This window comes from Rhamphochromis sp. 'chilingali', assembly GCF_963969265.1.
Source record: "Rhamphochromis sp. 'chilingali' genome assembly, chromosome: 12".
Classification (NCBI taxonomy): Eukaryota; Metazoa; Chordata; class Actinopteri; order Cichliformes; family Cichlidae; genus Rhamphochromis; species Rhamphochromis sp. 'chilingali'.
In genome coordinates this window covers 33,737,868-33,752,160 of record NC_137939.1, presented here as the reverse complement: position 1 = coordinate 33,752,160, position 14,293 = coordinate 33,737,868, and the positions used below count along the sequence as shown (strand labels likewise).

Sequence of the window (14,293 nt, the reverse complement as noted above, 5' to 3'; positions counted from 1 at the left end):
TCCGCATGACTTTGTTTAATTTTAGAATACTTTCACCAACTCAGCCTCGGGGATTTCGTATCTTTAGGAACTTTGGGACCTGCTCCAAAGTTTAAAACTTTATCAGTTTAGTTTTATGTTGTTATCTCAACTTCAGCTTGATGTTACCAAGTAAAGACAAACACGTTAACGCTTCCTCGAGGTTGGAACGAGGCTAAATAACAAGGGGAAAAAAAGAACTGGGTCACATCTTATTTGACCTTCATGGAAAATGTCACAAGGTCAAGAAAAGATGCAAAAGCTTGTGACAGTGAATTCTGTTGACGCTGGTCTTCCGTGATAAAACTACAATTTCAGTAGAGGGACTACAAAAACTTGTGTTCTTTGCTTGACGTTTTATGGAGGCTTTATAACTATGAACAATATAATGTAACATCAATGCTGGTGAAATAAAATGCTGGTATTAAGAAATATTGTTAAATCTAACATCTCCTAACCATATTAAGGCTTTTAGCATCTCTGAAATAGAATTAATTGATGCTAATCCCGAAATATCCCAAATGAGAACATAGCCAGTGTAACACTGTAACCCTCGCTTCACTTTGATCATTTTAATTAAGCTTATTATATTTCTAAATCTACATTACAGATAACACGCAGATTTTAATAAAAGGCTATTATAAGTTCAAAGCATATGCATTATTGTAAAAGATGGAAGCCGCAGCTGTAATTTACACGCTGGCCTCCATCATCGTGTCAGATATTTTTATCTTTGCTTTCATTAATAGTCTTATGGTGCACTCGTTGAGTTGTGGGTTATCATCATCTCCTTTGCTTCCATGAAGGATGCTCCAGTGCATTTGATAAATGAGATTCACAGGGTTTAACCAGGCTTGCTTATTATACGGTTGTCGCACAGGTACTTCTGGGTCACCTGATCCAGCCCTAACTATTATCTTAATCAGAAAGAACATGTTTTAAAGAGTAAAAAGAGTGAGGATGAGACTGTTACATCAGTTTAAAAATCTAGAAAGTTCTGAGGATGGTTACTTTGGTTCCTGAGTTGACTTTTTCCATTTCTATTCCAGTGTGGAACCAATCAGGTTCTGAGGTGTGACATCTGTCGTGTAGGTGTAGACAGACTGCAGCGAGTCGAGTGTGTCTTATAGCAGGGCTATGTTATCAGAATATGTGATTTTGACCTTGAAAATTGATTTTCCAAAACAGTCACTGGATAAATAGATAAACACACACGTAAGTGACACACGTCAGAACAGTTGGGATGTGGCTATGGTGACTCAGAGCTCAAAGGAATAAACAAAAGTTGTTTTTTTCCCAGTGTTGTTCCACCAATAGGAATCTTCCACAGTCGGCACGCCAGTATAGCTGTCCTCCTCTGCATGGAGACACACAAGCTCATGTTTGCTTTTTCTGTGTGTGTTTGTGTGTGTGCATCAGGGTTGTGTGTGAGCTGCAGCCTAGTGGGAAGCAGAAAGAAGGGCCCATCTTGGTTACTGTGGGAACAACTCGTGGGAGGTCAACAAAGATGTTCACCTATCAGGTAAGACTGAGTAGCCCAGTGTTACGTGGTATCTGGTCACCAGTATAAAGGTATATCTGATGTCTAACATGTTGTGGTTCAGGATCCCCTGCTGCAGGATCTCATTCCTAATAAAGGTCCCGTCTCCGGAGGAACCAGGCTGACCATCAAAGGACGACAGCTGCTCACCGGGCAGACGTCTGACCTGAGCGCCTTCCTGGGCACCCAGCCCTGCTACATGTAAGTACAACGCCACGGCTTCTGGTACTGCAGCACCAATACTACTACTTGCCTGACTGTCTGTCTCCTCGCCTGTTCTCAGAGTTGAAGAGGTGAATGACACGCAGCTGGTGTGTCAGACTGGTTCCAGCAATCGGACGGGTCTCGTCCCAGTTCGGGTTCTCTTTGGTAAAGCCGAGCGGACTATTCCAAACGTTACCTTCCATTACCTCGAAGACCCCGTCATCACCAGCGCCATACCTGCCGAGAGCTTCTACGCGTAAGCGCCAGTCGCCTTACACCTGCACTCGATCCTCACACACACGCACACCTGCTAATTAGCTGTTGACCGTTTTAGGGGTGGGCGTGTCATACGAGTGGAGGGCAGGAACCTGGATGTGGTGCAGCAGCCAATCATATCTGTGTGGGTGGAGCCTCTAGAGGTACAAAGGGTGAAACGGAAGAAACGACTGGCTCTTCTCACCTCCAAGCAGCAGCTTGTCTTTAACAGCACCATGACAACGGTAAGACAAACGGACCAATCGGAGACGAGCTTTTAAAATTCTTAGCCTGTCTCACGCCTGTTTTACCTCCCCGTCTGCCTCTCAGGTATCAGAGCGCTGCTCCATCCTGTCGTCCTCTCAGATGACTTGCCCGACCCCCAGAGTGAACCCAGAGGTCAAAGTTAAGGGCGTCTGGTTTCAGCTTGATAACGTCAGAGTCCACTATGAGAGCATCAAGGTACCTCCCATGATTAAAAGGGTCAAACACCAGGGTGGATTATAGTGAGAATACATCCTTGATGACTTCCTTCACTCGTCCAGTTTTCTTCAGCGTCTGGTCCTGTGACGTTTGATCGTACATCCACGATGCACTGCGAACAGGAGCTGCTCAGAGTCAGTTCTGCTGCTTTCATAGGAGCAGATTAAATCTCCAAAATCTGAATTTTGTCAGTTCAAATACTTTTTAAGGGGTGATACTGGGCTGCTGTATGGATTTATTGGAATTAGGAGTGAAGCGGCACACATGCATTTCTTTATCAAAGCCTAATTTTTTACTTCACTTTAAACACAGTGTGACGCATTAATATGAACAAATGGGGCGTATGTTGTCACGTTGCTTCCCTAACGTCTAGCAGAGCCCCACAAAAATTTCCACTTCGTTAATTTTCACATAGTCAAATATAAAAGCATAAAAAAAGGATGCAGATGATTGAAAATAAAGGATGAGGCTCTAGAGGGATTTGAATAGCAATTTACTTAAAAGAAAAGGAAGGGACTGAAAGGGTTTTAAATAAAAGGAGATTTAAAAAAAGCAGATTTTAACTGGAATTATTCCCGAGGCTGAAAAATGAGGCATACGTGCTTTGAAACCTGCCTGACAGACAGAAATCCAGTGTGAATGAAGCCTTACTGAACAATTTTCCACTTCTAATGCTTGATGGAAAACCTTTTTGTCTCTCTGCTTGTCTGTCTTCCAGGGTAAAAGCTTCACTTACTATCCAAACCCAGTTTTATTTCCAATCAACCGAGAAAATCTAGATGTGCCGTTCCGTTTCAAACCTGGAGGAGTGATCGCTGTGGAGGTACAGCAACTGTCGTACGTGAATCCTGAGCCATGCAGACGGAATAAATTCAGATTTAACCTCCGTTTCTGTCTCTTTTCGTCCGTCAGGGCCAGGACCTGACCAGAGCCATGTCCAAAGAGGAAGTGAAGGCTTGGCTTGGAGATCAGGAGTGTGACGTGAAAACTTTGGACAGTACTCACCTGTACTGTGACCCTCCAGAGGTCCAACCACTCAGTGTGGATGACAGCCATGAACTTCCTAGCCTCAAGGTGATCTTTGGTTTTGAGCTGTTGGCTTTTACAGGGATTCATATCCAAGGCAGAGATGCTTTTTAGGGATTTTCCAGCTCGGTTGGTATACAAGGGCCAGTGGTTTACTCATTCTCACACTCAGCCTTTTTCACTCTCTGTCTGCATGTCTTCTGTTAGGTTTTCATGGGAAACCTGCAAGTGGACCTGGGATTGGTTCAGTACGACAGCAACTCTCTGCTGCCTGCTGTCCCATTGGCTGCTCAGATCGGTTTGGGGGCAGGAGCAGCTGTCATCATCCTGTCAGTGTTGGTCATCATCCTCATGTACAGGTAAGTATCCACCTGTGTGTGAAACCAGGTGTGTTTTTAGGCGACTTTTCTGTGCTGTTGTGACGTCTTGTTTTGGATTTTGTTTCCTCTCAAACGCCTTTATTTGTATTTTTGTGCTTAAAAAACAAAAAGGACAATCACTTCATTTTTGTCTGCAGTGACATTTTAAAAGTCGACTCAATGTTTTTATGAGAATATTCTTCATCTCATCATTAATCTTCAGTGTTTTTGTTTTGTTGTTTTTTGCTTTGTGCAGGAGGAAAAGTAAACAGGCTCTCCGAGATTATAAAAAGGTTTTACTGCAGTTAGAAACTCTGGAGATCAACGTGGGAGATCAGTGCCGCAAAGAGTTCACTGGTATGAAAACACATTTTAAATGAACTGCAAACCTTCGTATTGTGTTGGACTTCTTAGTCATCTGGATTTCCTGATGGCAGATCTGCCCAAAAATGTTAAAACTTTAAAGATTTACTGAGCCCTCTGTGTTTGATTGGATACATTTAAATTTAAACTCTTTACGTTTTTGAAATCTCAAGCTGCCATTTGCTCCTCGTATACCTCTTGTCCTTCAGACCTGATGACAGAGATGATGGATCTGAGCAGTGATGTGGGAGGACCAGGAGTCCCCCTCTTGGACTACAGGATATATGCAGAGAGAGTTTTCTTCCCTGGCCAGCAGACGGCGCCACTGAGTCGTCAGCTAGATCTGCCTGAGTCGAGGAGGCAGACTGTGGAGCAGGGCCTGCAGCAGCTCAACAACCTGCTCAATAACAGACTCTTCCTCACCAGGGTGAGTGGAGATAGTGGGAGGAGGCAGGAGAATGGCCATATGACGTCTAAGACTCACAGGTGACATTTTTTCTATATGCCTCTGTGTGTGTGTGTGTGTGTGTGTGTGTGTGTGTGTGTGTGTGTGTGTGTGTGTGTGTGTGTGTGTGTGTGTGCGTGTGTGTGTGTGTGTGTGTGTGTGTGTGTGTGTGTGTGTGTGTGTGTCTCAGTTCATCCACACTTTGGAGGCCCAGCAGGGTTTCTCCCAGCGAGATCGTGGCTACGTGGCCAGCCTGCTCACCATGGCTCTGCACGACAAACTGGAATACTTCACTGAAGTCATGAAGAGCCTGCTGCAGGACCTGGTGCAGCAGTATGTTGCCAAGAACCCCAAACTCATGCTGCGCCGGTACGCAAAGCAAAAGCAACTTCAGTCACATTAGAACTCAACAGGAAGTCTTTTCAGGTTTAAAGGTGTCTGTCCTACTGATGTCTTGGCTTGCCTGTTTGTCTTTCAGAACAGAGACGGTCGTTGAGAAGATGTTGACCAACTGGATGTCCATCTGCCTCTATTCCTTCCTGAAGGTAAGTGTCTCTCTGGCTCTGTCCCACTGCCTGTCCCATCTCACCAGGTCCCTGACCACATCCCAGTAGAATCATTGAGGTGTAGTCCATTTTTCTTTTGCCATAATTGTTAATTCACATTTCAGCAGAGGGTATCCAGAGATTGATACATTTCTTTTTGAGTGTTGTGAATTAGAACCAATCAAAAAACACGAGATTGTCTCAGTGTTGGGTATAAAACTACCATGCATAATGTTGGCCACCCGGTCGCTGCTCTTTTTGTCTATCAGGAGGTGGCGGGAGAGCCTCTCTACATGCTCTACAGAGCCATAAAGTATCAGGTGGACAAAGGGCCGGTGGATGCTGTGACGGGAAAAGCCAAACGAACGCTCAATGACAGTCACCTGCTGCGGGAGGACATTGAATATTGCTCAGTGGTAACCAGAGTAACAGACATCACACTGATCTGCAGCTGAATCACTGATTCATTTATGACAAGTCATCTCTTTCTCTCAGACTCTGACAGTGCTGGTGAAAAACGGAGTCGAAGTTCAGCCATGTCCTGTTAAAGTGCTCGACACCGACACGATCACACAGGTACATGCTTGTTTGTACGGTAGGGCGGTGTCTATTTTTAATGCCTTCACACCTTTTGGTTATACTGCATATGATAGTAAGTGATATGTGATGGTGATAGTTATTGTGGCTACAAATATATATTTGATTAGCTGAATAAACCTTGCTTGGCATCATTTCAATTCAATTCAGTTTTATTTATACAGCACCAAATCACAACAACAGTTGCCTTAAGGCGCTTTATGTTGTAAGGTAGACCCTACAATAATACATACAGAGAAAAACCCAACAGTCACATGACCCCCTATGAGCAAGCACTTTGGGTGACAGTGGGAAGGAAAAACTCCCTTTTAAAAGGAAGAACCCTATGCCAGAACCAGGCTCAGGGAGGGGCGGCCATCTGCTGCGACCATATGCTGCTGCATAAGAAATAATAGATGATTTAATAATTACTGATGTTTCATCAAGGGACAACTGTTAGGTCATGCAAGCAGCTATTAATCAGTGGCTACAGCCCATATAGCTGCAACTGAGGGCAGCTGTACTCTGTCAAAACCGAAGTCCTGATGTTGCAAACCTGCAAGCTGGAAGGCGGAACAGGTGTTAAATGATGATTTAAAAAAAGTGTTATTTTATCTAAACTGTATTGGTTATATTAATAATACTAATAATACTGTGTGTGTTCATTTGCAGTGTTCATTTGCAATGAAAAGCCCCTGCAGTTAGTAACTGCTAAAGTTAGCCACCTTTGACTAGTTTTCTTACTTTTAGAGTTTTCATTTAGGCAATTACTCTTTGGGGAAATGCCTACCTTCTTGTTTCTGGTTGCCGAAGGGTCCAGTGGCATTTGCAGTGTCTAGCATTGCCATCTTTTGTCTCACCTTTCTGACCTTCTGCAATGTAAGCCCCTCCCAGTCTCGCTATTTTTCACGGCTCACTGAGCTCAGCTACATCGATCCATCGATAAAAAGTGCCCTCTGGTGGCATGTCCTTTCTGTTGCACTACAATACAAAATTTCACTGCAGCATTTAATTTCAGATTCATAGAAGTAGTCGTCTATATTCTTAATTCCACTGGGATTTCTAAATACCTTTGTCACTTTGCTGTCTGCTTGTGTTCAGGTGAAAGATAAGATTCTGGATCAGGTCTACAGAGGAGCTCCATTCTCTCAGAGACCATCAGCTGACAGTCTTGACCTCGGTAAACACCTGTCTCACCTATCTGTTGTATGAGATGGCTGAAAGTAGATTAAATTGGCCGAAGCATTAGTGGGTGTTTTAAATATTCGGTTAGTGGATCTGAGAATGCATAGTGTCATCATATCCGTAGATCCAGACTGGCAGCTCATATGTACCTGTTTCTTTGTCAATAGAGTGGCGTTCAGGCCAAGCAGGTCATCTAACCTTGTCGGATGATGATGTCACAGCAGTGGTTCAAGGTCGTTGGAAACGACTCAACACACTGCAGCACTATAAGGTGAAAACAACTGGCCAATCGTGTTCCACCATCACGACCTTCTCTGCTCCTCCTTCCAGTTGTCCATCTCCTTGTTCACATCGTTCTCTGCTCTTTGGTTCTTCAGGTTCCCGACGGCGCCACAGTCGCTCTCATCCCTCGTTCTCAAAGTTCAGGTGGAGTGGGAGTCAACCAGGTCTTCCAAACTGGAGAGAGTAAGAAACACATCTTAACAGAATATCTCAATATTAAAAATATAATATAACCCTAAAATCTAATACTCCCAGAGATTAAAATTAATGTAGCACAAAAAAGAGGAAAAATAAAACTCTGTGTAAAAGTATTACACCAAAACATGGTGGCTGACCGACTCTTTATGGTGGCTGCAGAAACGCCAATGCTGGAGGGTGAGGAGGAGGAGGGTCTCCGTCTATGGCACCTGGTGAAGAGCAGTGAAGATCCTGAAATCCCAAAACACAGAAAGAGCAGTATGAGGGAGAGGGAGAGAGCCAAGGCCATCCCAGAGATTTACCTGACCAGGCTGCTGTCCATGAAGGTAACACACATATCCTTACCTTTAAGCATTGTGGGGACGTCAGACATTGTGGGCACCATTGATTCTGGAGGTTAAACAGCAAATTAATTTCACATGGTGGAGATATGCGCAAAATAGATGTGTGTGTGTGTGTTCTGATATTAGTGTGTGTGTGTTGTTGCCATACCATCTTTTACCACTAGGGGGCGGTAAAGAGTTAACTCTCCACCACACACCTCCACAGACAAACTCTTGGTCTGAGGAGTGTGTGGGATAAACACTAAAACCTTTACAGGTATACCTGTTAAATTTAAGGTTATTTTTGTGCAGACTTGTTTGTTTGGTCTCCATTCTATCAGGTAGCTGTCCTTGCCATGTGATAAGTACAAACAAATACACGCCAGAGAACTGACCGCCTGGCTATCTGTCCTTCAACTTTACTTTTCTGTCTCTCACTAGGGGACATTGCAAAAGTTTGTGGATGACGTGTTTGTGGCGATACTCAGTACAAAGCGTCCTCCTCCGATCGCCGTGAGGTTTTTCTTCGACTTTTTGGACGACATGGCTGAGAAACATGGAATTGACGACCCAGAAACTGTCCACATCTGGAAGACCAACAGGTGAGGCACACATCTGGTTATCCGATCGAGATTTTCAACTCCCACAACCCTCTCACCCCTTTCCCTCTCTCTGACCCATGTCTTTCTCCCTCCAGTCTCCCTCTTAGGTTCTGGGTCAACATCCTGAAGAACCCTCAGTTCGTTCTGGACGTTCAGGTGACTGACAGCATCGACGCCGTTCTGTCTGTCATCGCTCAGACCTTCATAGACTCTTGCACCACCTCTGAGCACAAAGTGGGACGGGTAAAAATTCTGTCTCTTGTTCAGCCTGGCTATGTATTGGTTTTGGTTTTTTGATTTTGTTTTCTAGGCTTCATGGTTACTTTTTCTCCAATCAGGACTCGCCTGTAAACAAGCTGCTGTACGCCAGAGAGATCCCCAGATACAAACAGCTGGTGGAAAGGTGAGACAGCTTCTTGTCCCCATTGTTTAACTGATAATGCACTATAGAGAGACTGTTTTTATGCTGTGGGGAAGATAAGATCTAATTTAGCTGATGATTCTTTGAGCCCGAGAGCCGCAGTACTGATAACCTTCTGTGTATGCGCTCAGGTATTACAGTGACATCCACAGTGCTGCGTCAGGCTGTTATCAAGAGATGAATTCCACTCTGACTGAACTTTCTGGGGTCAGTAAACACAGACTGAACAGAGCCTGAAATACTGAAATTCAGCTGTAAGAAAAACTGATGTTAAAACTGTCTTTGCCTGTCTGCCTCCAGAGTTTTGCATCAGAAATGAACAATCTTGTGGCTCTCCATGAGCTCTACAAGTACATCAACAAATATTATGATCAGGTAGTACACACACACACACACACACACACACACTTGTTTTTATATCTCATTGGCATAATGCTTTCCCTAGCCCCTAACCATCAAAAATTAATGCCTAACCCTAACCCTCAACCTGACACTAAAACCACATTTTGAGTCTCAAACATGCCTTCAAACTCGTAGGAATGGGTATTTTGTCCCCGTAAGTGACTGTTGGTCTCCACAATTTTAGTAGCATGCAAATTTTCTGTCCTCACATAGATGTCTAAACATGTACACACACACAGGCTATGGGCTGGTAATGGCTTGGATGCTATTGGGATGTAGATGGACGGATCAATGGATGGATACTTTAATACTTTAATTTCCCTTGTGGCATCAATATTGTGTTACAGCAGCAAGATAAAAATAAAAATAATGGAGTCTACAATAAATAAGCAACATAGTTAAAATAAAGGTGCCACCTATTAATGAGGGCCTTATACTGTGAGAGAGTGCTGCATGGTATTTATATAAAAGTGATAAAAACAGTAAAGAATGGGATCGTCTGACAGGCATTTTCACCTCTCACTAAATCTATTTTCAGCCCTGACTTTTTTTTTTAAGCAACTGTAAGTAGATTACAGGTTCATTGTTAGGTTTACCTGATAACTTTTTTTTAAATAAAATAAAATAAAAAATAAATTATTTTATTTACAAGAAAAGAAACAGAACAGTAAATCTGATTTTATCTCAGCATCTGTTTCTAAATAAATCTAAATGTTGAAGTCAGTGTATCCAAGTAAGTCACGCTGCCAGATCATTATCTGTTTTTTATGATAATCTGTGAAAAAATAGCCATTTTATTTGTTTTTATTTATAGGAAAAATAAAATATAAAAGTAGTTCTGAGGGAAAACTTATCTTATACTACAATATGTGAGTCCTCCACAAGTCTTCTGATTAAGAAACAGTTTGTGTCTGAATAGTTCGTATAAAGTTTATTTACTGTGAACACCTGTAAGTTCTCACTTAGCACTTTAATTGCACTACAAATGTTTTATATACATTTGCAGTGCATTAAGTGTATTATATAAATAAAATACTTGGTAACAGGTGCACTCTGTTCTTCTGAAGAAATCACGAAGTATTCAGATTACATTGCATTTTTGCAATCCAGTGGTTAAAATGACAGATTACAATAAAAGAAACAAACATGTATTTGGTTATTAGCAGCTCTCTAGACCAATCTTACACTTCTGCACTTGTCCAACTCTCTGTACTGTGTCTACTGCTCAGATCATCATGTCTCTGGAGGAGGACAGTTCAGGGCAGAAGATGCAGCTGGCCTATCGGTTGCAGCAGGTCGCCGCCTTGGTGGAGAACAAGGTCACGGACCTCTGATGTGTTTTTATCTTAAATGAGGAGAGGAGGATGATGGAGGATGGGGATGAAGAATCATAAGAAACATCTTTACAAAGACTGAAGCAGTGGAAATGACTGGACAGCAGTGGCACTGTGTCTTCCTGCTGTGTGCATCTGTGTGTGTGTGTGTGTGTGTGTGTGTGTGTGTGTGTGTGTGTGTGTGTGTGTGTGTGTGTGTGTGTGTGTGTGTGTGTGTGTGTGTGTCAGGATATATGAGCTTTTATAGTCCGACTCAGGAGATCCTAGGTCTTTAGATTTCCTCACAGAGCAGCAGCACTGAAACTAAAGTTAAACTAACCTAAACCAAACCTGAAGCCGCATTACGCCGACTGACACCAGCCTATGGTGGAGAACGACAATCTTACCAATTAGATCAGGGAATATCACCATCACCTGCTGCCTTGCACTATGTTTCCCAGAGTTCCCTGCTGTTCTACTGTCTGTGAGTCAAAAAGCACAAGTGAAATACTCAGATTCTCATGTATTGATTATTGAGCTCCTGGTCGCAGACGTGCTGTTTGTAAGTTTCGCCTTTTCTACTGAAACCAGCAGCTCTGATGTTGCCGATCTGGGCAGAGTTTTAAGAAGCGCAATAAAAGAACCAAAATCAGGGAGCATTTAAACCACGTTTCAGCGTGACTCCAGTTTCTCATTAACAGTGACCTGCTGGTCCCAGTCCTTCCAGCCTTCCTCAGTTACAGGTGTGGGTCCAGACTGCTTCATCAATCTGTTTTGTATGAGTGCAGCTTTAGATTTAGTTTGAAACTAAACCAGCGAGTGCTGAATGTGACCAAGTGAGGATCTTTGTCAGAGATGAAAACAAATTCAATCCACATCTTTTTTAAACTGTGGACTCCAAGGAAGGGACTGCAGTGGTAACAGGATCCAGTGTGACAGTCCTCTCCTAGACTGTCCCAGACTAATGATCCAGTCTGAACTTTAGCTTTAAGAAGAGTGAGAGTTTGAAGCTTAGTCTTCAAAGTAAACAGGGTGTCTGCTTCCCAAAGCCAAAGTGGGAGCTGGCTCTACTTCTCTTTCTATTTTAGGAAACCCTTACTCTAGACAATCCTTTTGATTTCACCAGATGTGTTCGGCAGCATCTCTCCACTCTGATATGCTGAAAGGAAAAAGTACTTTTACCACTTACAGAAGTAGTTATGAATCAGGTGGGTGTCATGCATGCTCATACACACCACAATTGCAAACTTCAGCCACAGTCCTCACACACATCAGCTGGTAGCTCAGCATGTTTTTAACTGCTTCAGCCTGCCCGCAGTTGCTTTGATGTGCAAGCTGCTTTGCAGCCCAGCTTCACCTTTCATGGTGCATCTGACTTCATCAAAGTGATATATCTTCACTGATGTCTGCTCTGCCCTGTGCTGGGTTTTATCTTGCTCTCCCTGCCTATTGCTGATGTGCATTGAAGGATATGTGCTCTAATGTCATTTTATTTCTAATTGTTAAAGTTCATAGATTATTTTAATGTTATAAATAAACCCTTTTGAATTGTCTATTCAGAAGGGTTTATAACCGTTTTCCTGTAACTCCATAATGAAGCTAAGAAGCAGGTCACTATGGCTATTGTGTGCAAGAAACTTTTTAACTCTTTTCTCCTTGAAAGGAACCCTTGAAGCTCTTTTCTGTCTTGTTTCAGTCCCTGTTCCTGCTAGTACGTTTGCTGGAGCATTTTAGGTGATTGAAGGCTTCTCAGAGTGCAGCTGGAGCTTCTTAGGACCGAAGGAATTGAACAAAAGTCCAGCCTACGAATGACTGATGTCCTTAATTTAGACAGTATTGTGCAGGTGAAAGGAGGCAGTGGTGGAGACGGAGACTGGAGTCACACTGAATGTTGAACTGAAACATTGAAGTCGAACCTGCTGAAAAAACAATCTAAAATCTGTGGGAGGAGTTAAAGTGTGTGTGTGTGTGTGTGTGTGTGTGTGTGTGTGTGTGTGTGTGTGTGTGTGTGTGTGTGTGTGTGTGTGTGTAAGCGACATAAAGAGATAAAGAGTGGCTGTGTGCTAGCTAGTTACTAACTTATTGTGTGTACATACTGTAAGTCCTATTTATACTTATTTAATCCCAGCTGTGCCTTCACTCTTGCAGCTAGGTGGCACTGTCTGTTCTGACAGCAGCCTTATTGATCACGTATCCCCCTGCTCATTGGGAAAATAAATCAGTTTAAATGCTTAACTTGTATTGAACCAGGGAAGGAAAAACAACAACAGCAACTTACACAAACCCTGACAATATGCCAGAAGAACTCACCCCCACCAAACACAACAGAGTAAAGCCACAAACCCTGAGCACAAACAGCACGTACCACACTGTGCTCGGCTGCTGTTTCAGGTCACAGATTGTGGCGATTGTAGCTTCCTGTTTTTCTCTGCTTGGCGTGTATGTCCCCCAGCATTTCTGCTGAGTTGCAACTGTTAAAAATGTTTTTTATCATTAGGTGGACGCAGTGTACTTCAAGAACGAAGCTACGAGTAACTTGAAACACTGGTCCAGGTGTCGTGCCACGGTTGTTACCGACTGCTGCCACATCCATTGTTATGGTAGCCGTTTTCATCTACTTTAGATCTGCTGAGCTACACGTGACAGGTATTAGTTTACAGCTCTGATATCAGATCTGCCCGAATCTAATGAGTGAAGTTTAAGAGATCGAAGGCTCATTTTTATTACCATTACCCAACACACGGTGGTAAAAGGAAATTGTAGACGTAGCTGCTGCATGCTACTAATGAAAAAAGGATGGGCGATGAATTCAGCAGCCTGAAGAAAAGAAAAAAAAGGAAGAAAAGAAAGAAATCTGGTGGTGCACCGCTGGATCCTCCTGCATTGCTTGGCAGATGGCAGCAGGGTGAACAGGCTGTGGATGGGGTGGGTTTTATCTGTGCATGTATCTCACCAGTATCACTTTTACTGGGTAGATGGATGCTGCTGATGCCCTGCGTGGTTTTAATCACCAACCACAGAGCTTTCAGGTCTTGGGCTGTTCACATCCAGTACCACATTTTAAATCTATGGATGCTTTCTCGTTCTCATCAGTATTGTAATGTTTATAGCACAAAAACGGTCGGAGCCCTCGAGGATCCGGACTCACTGCACATACCGGGATTAAAGGGTCGTGTAAATTCCAGATCCCGGTTTAAAGAGTCGACATCTCTCGGGATATTTGGATTCTGCTCGACGTCACAGCTGGGTCTTCAAGGCAGCCATGATGTTTCAGCTGTTAGTGTGTCGTCTTGGTCTTTGTGGATGGCGTTGACGACACTGGGTGCGTGCCCCCGGTGTTTATGGCCTCTGGCTGGACTGAACCTAGCAGGTGGACTCTGATGATGGTCCCTGCTACTGAACTGAACCAAACCAGAGACCTGAACCAGATTTTGCTGACCCAGTTCTTCCTGCTGGACTTTTCTTCTTCTTCTATTTCTGACTCTGTGTTTTGCTTGTGTGCTTTTTGAGCCTGTGTTTGACCCGTAGTTGTAGTTCTTCGGTCACAATAGATTTCTGCATGCGTGTGTTGATGATGATGATGATGCAGATGCAGATTTATGGTGCTTCTTCAGTATAATTTTCTTTCTTTTGTTTTAAAGGTGAGGGGCGGGGCTTAAAACCTGCCTTGTCAGTGATGATGCGCATGTCACCTGATCTCTGTACAGTTTGATCCTCAGCTCTAATTGGTTGAGCTCTGTTTGTTACGAAATT

General features: G+C 43.3%; 1 protein-coding gene across 4 annotated transcripts in view; it reads left to right on the top strand.

The window, feature by feature from the left end:
* Positions 1 to 12,775, top strand: part of plxnb3 (plexin B3) — a 92,188-nt gene extending 79,413 nt beyond the window's left edge. For all 4 annotated transcript variants that reach the window (XM_080899484.1, XM_080899487.1, XM_080899485.1 and 1 more), the window contains 24 exons: positions 1,438 to 1,540; positions 1,623 to 1,759; positions 1,842 to 2,018; positions 2,097 to 2,262; positions 2,348 to 2,479; positions 3,219 to 3,323; positions 3,413 to 3,574; positions 3,734 to 3,885; positions 4,142 to 4,242; positions 4,458 to 4,675; positions 4,884 to 5,062; positions 5,172 to 5,238; positions 5,508 to 5,654; positions 5,734 to 5,814; positions 6,916 to 6,994; positions 7,167 to 7,270; positions 7,377 to 7,464; positions 7,639 to 7,805; positions 8,244 to 8,404; positions 8,500 to 8,647; positions 8,743 to 8,807; positions 8,957 to 9,032; positions 9,126 to 9,200; positions 10,457 to 12,775. In XM_080899484.1, coding sequence (XP_080755610.1) covers positions 1,438 to 1,540; positions 1,623 to 1,759; positions 1,842 to 2,018; positions 2,097 to 2,262; positions 2,348 to 2,479; positions 3,219 to 3,323; positions 3,413 to 3,574; positions 3,734 to 3,885; positions 4,142 to 4,242; positions 4,458 to 4,675; positions 4,884 to 5,062; positions 5,172 to 5,238; positions 5,508 to 5,654; positions 5,734 to 5,814; positions 6,916 to 6,994; positions 7,167 to 7,270; positions 7,377 to 7,464; positions 7,639 to 7,805; positions 8,244 to 8,404; positions 8,500 to 8,647; positions 8,743 to 8,807; positions 8,957 to 9,032; positions 9,126 to 9,200; positions 10,457 to 10,561 — 2,995 coding nt within the window. In that variant the 3' untranslated portion in view covers positions 10,562 to 12,775. The remainder of the gene's footprint in view (positions 1 to 1,437; positions 1,541 to 1,622; positions 1,760 to 1,841; positions 2,019 to 2,096; positions 2,263 to 2,347; positions 2,480 to 3,218; positions 3,324 to 3,412; positions 3,575 to 3,733; positions 3,886 to 4,141; positions 4,243 to 4,457; positions 4,676 to 4,883; positions 5,063 to 5,171; positions 5,239 to 5,507; positions 5,655 to 5,733; positions 5,815 to 6,915; positions 6,995 to 7,166; positions 7,271 to 7,376; positions 7,465 to 7,638; positions 7,806 to 8,243; positions 8,405 to 8,499; positions 8,648 to 8,742; positions 8,808 to 8,956; positions 9,033 to 9,125; positions 9,201 to 10,456) is intronic.
* The last annotated feature ends 1,518 nt before the right edge of the window (positions 12,776 to 14,293 follow it).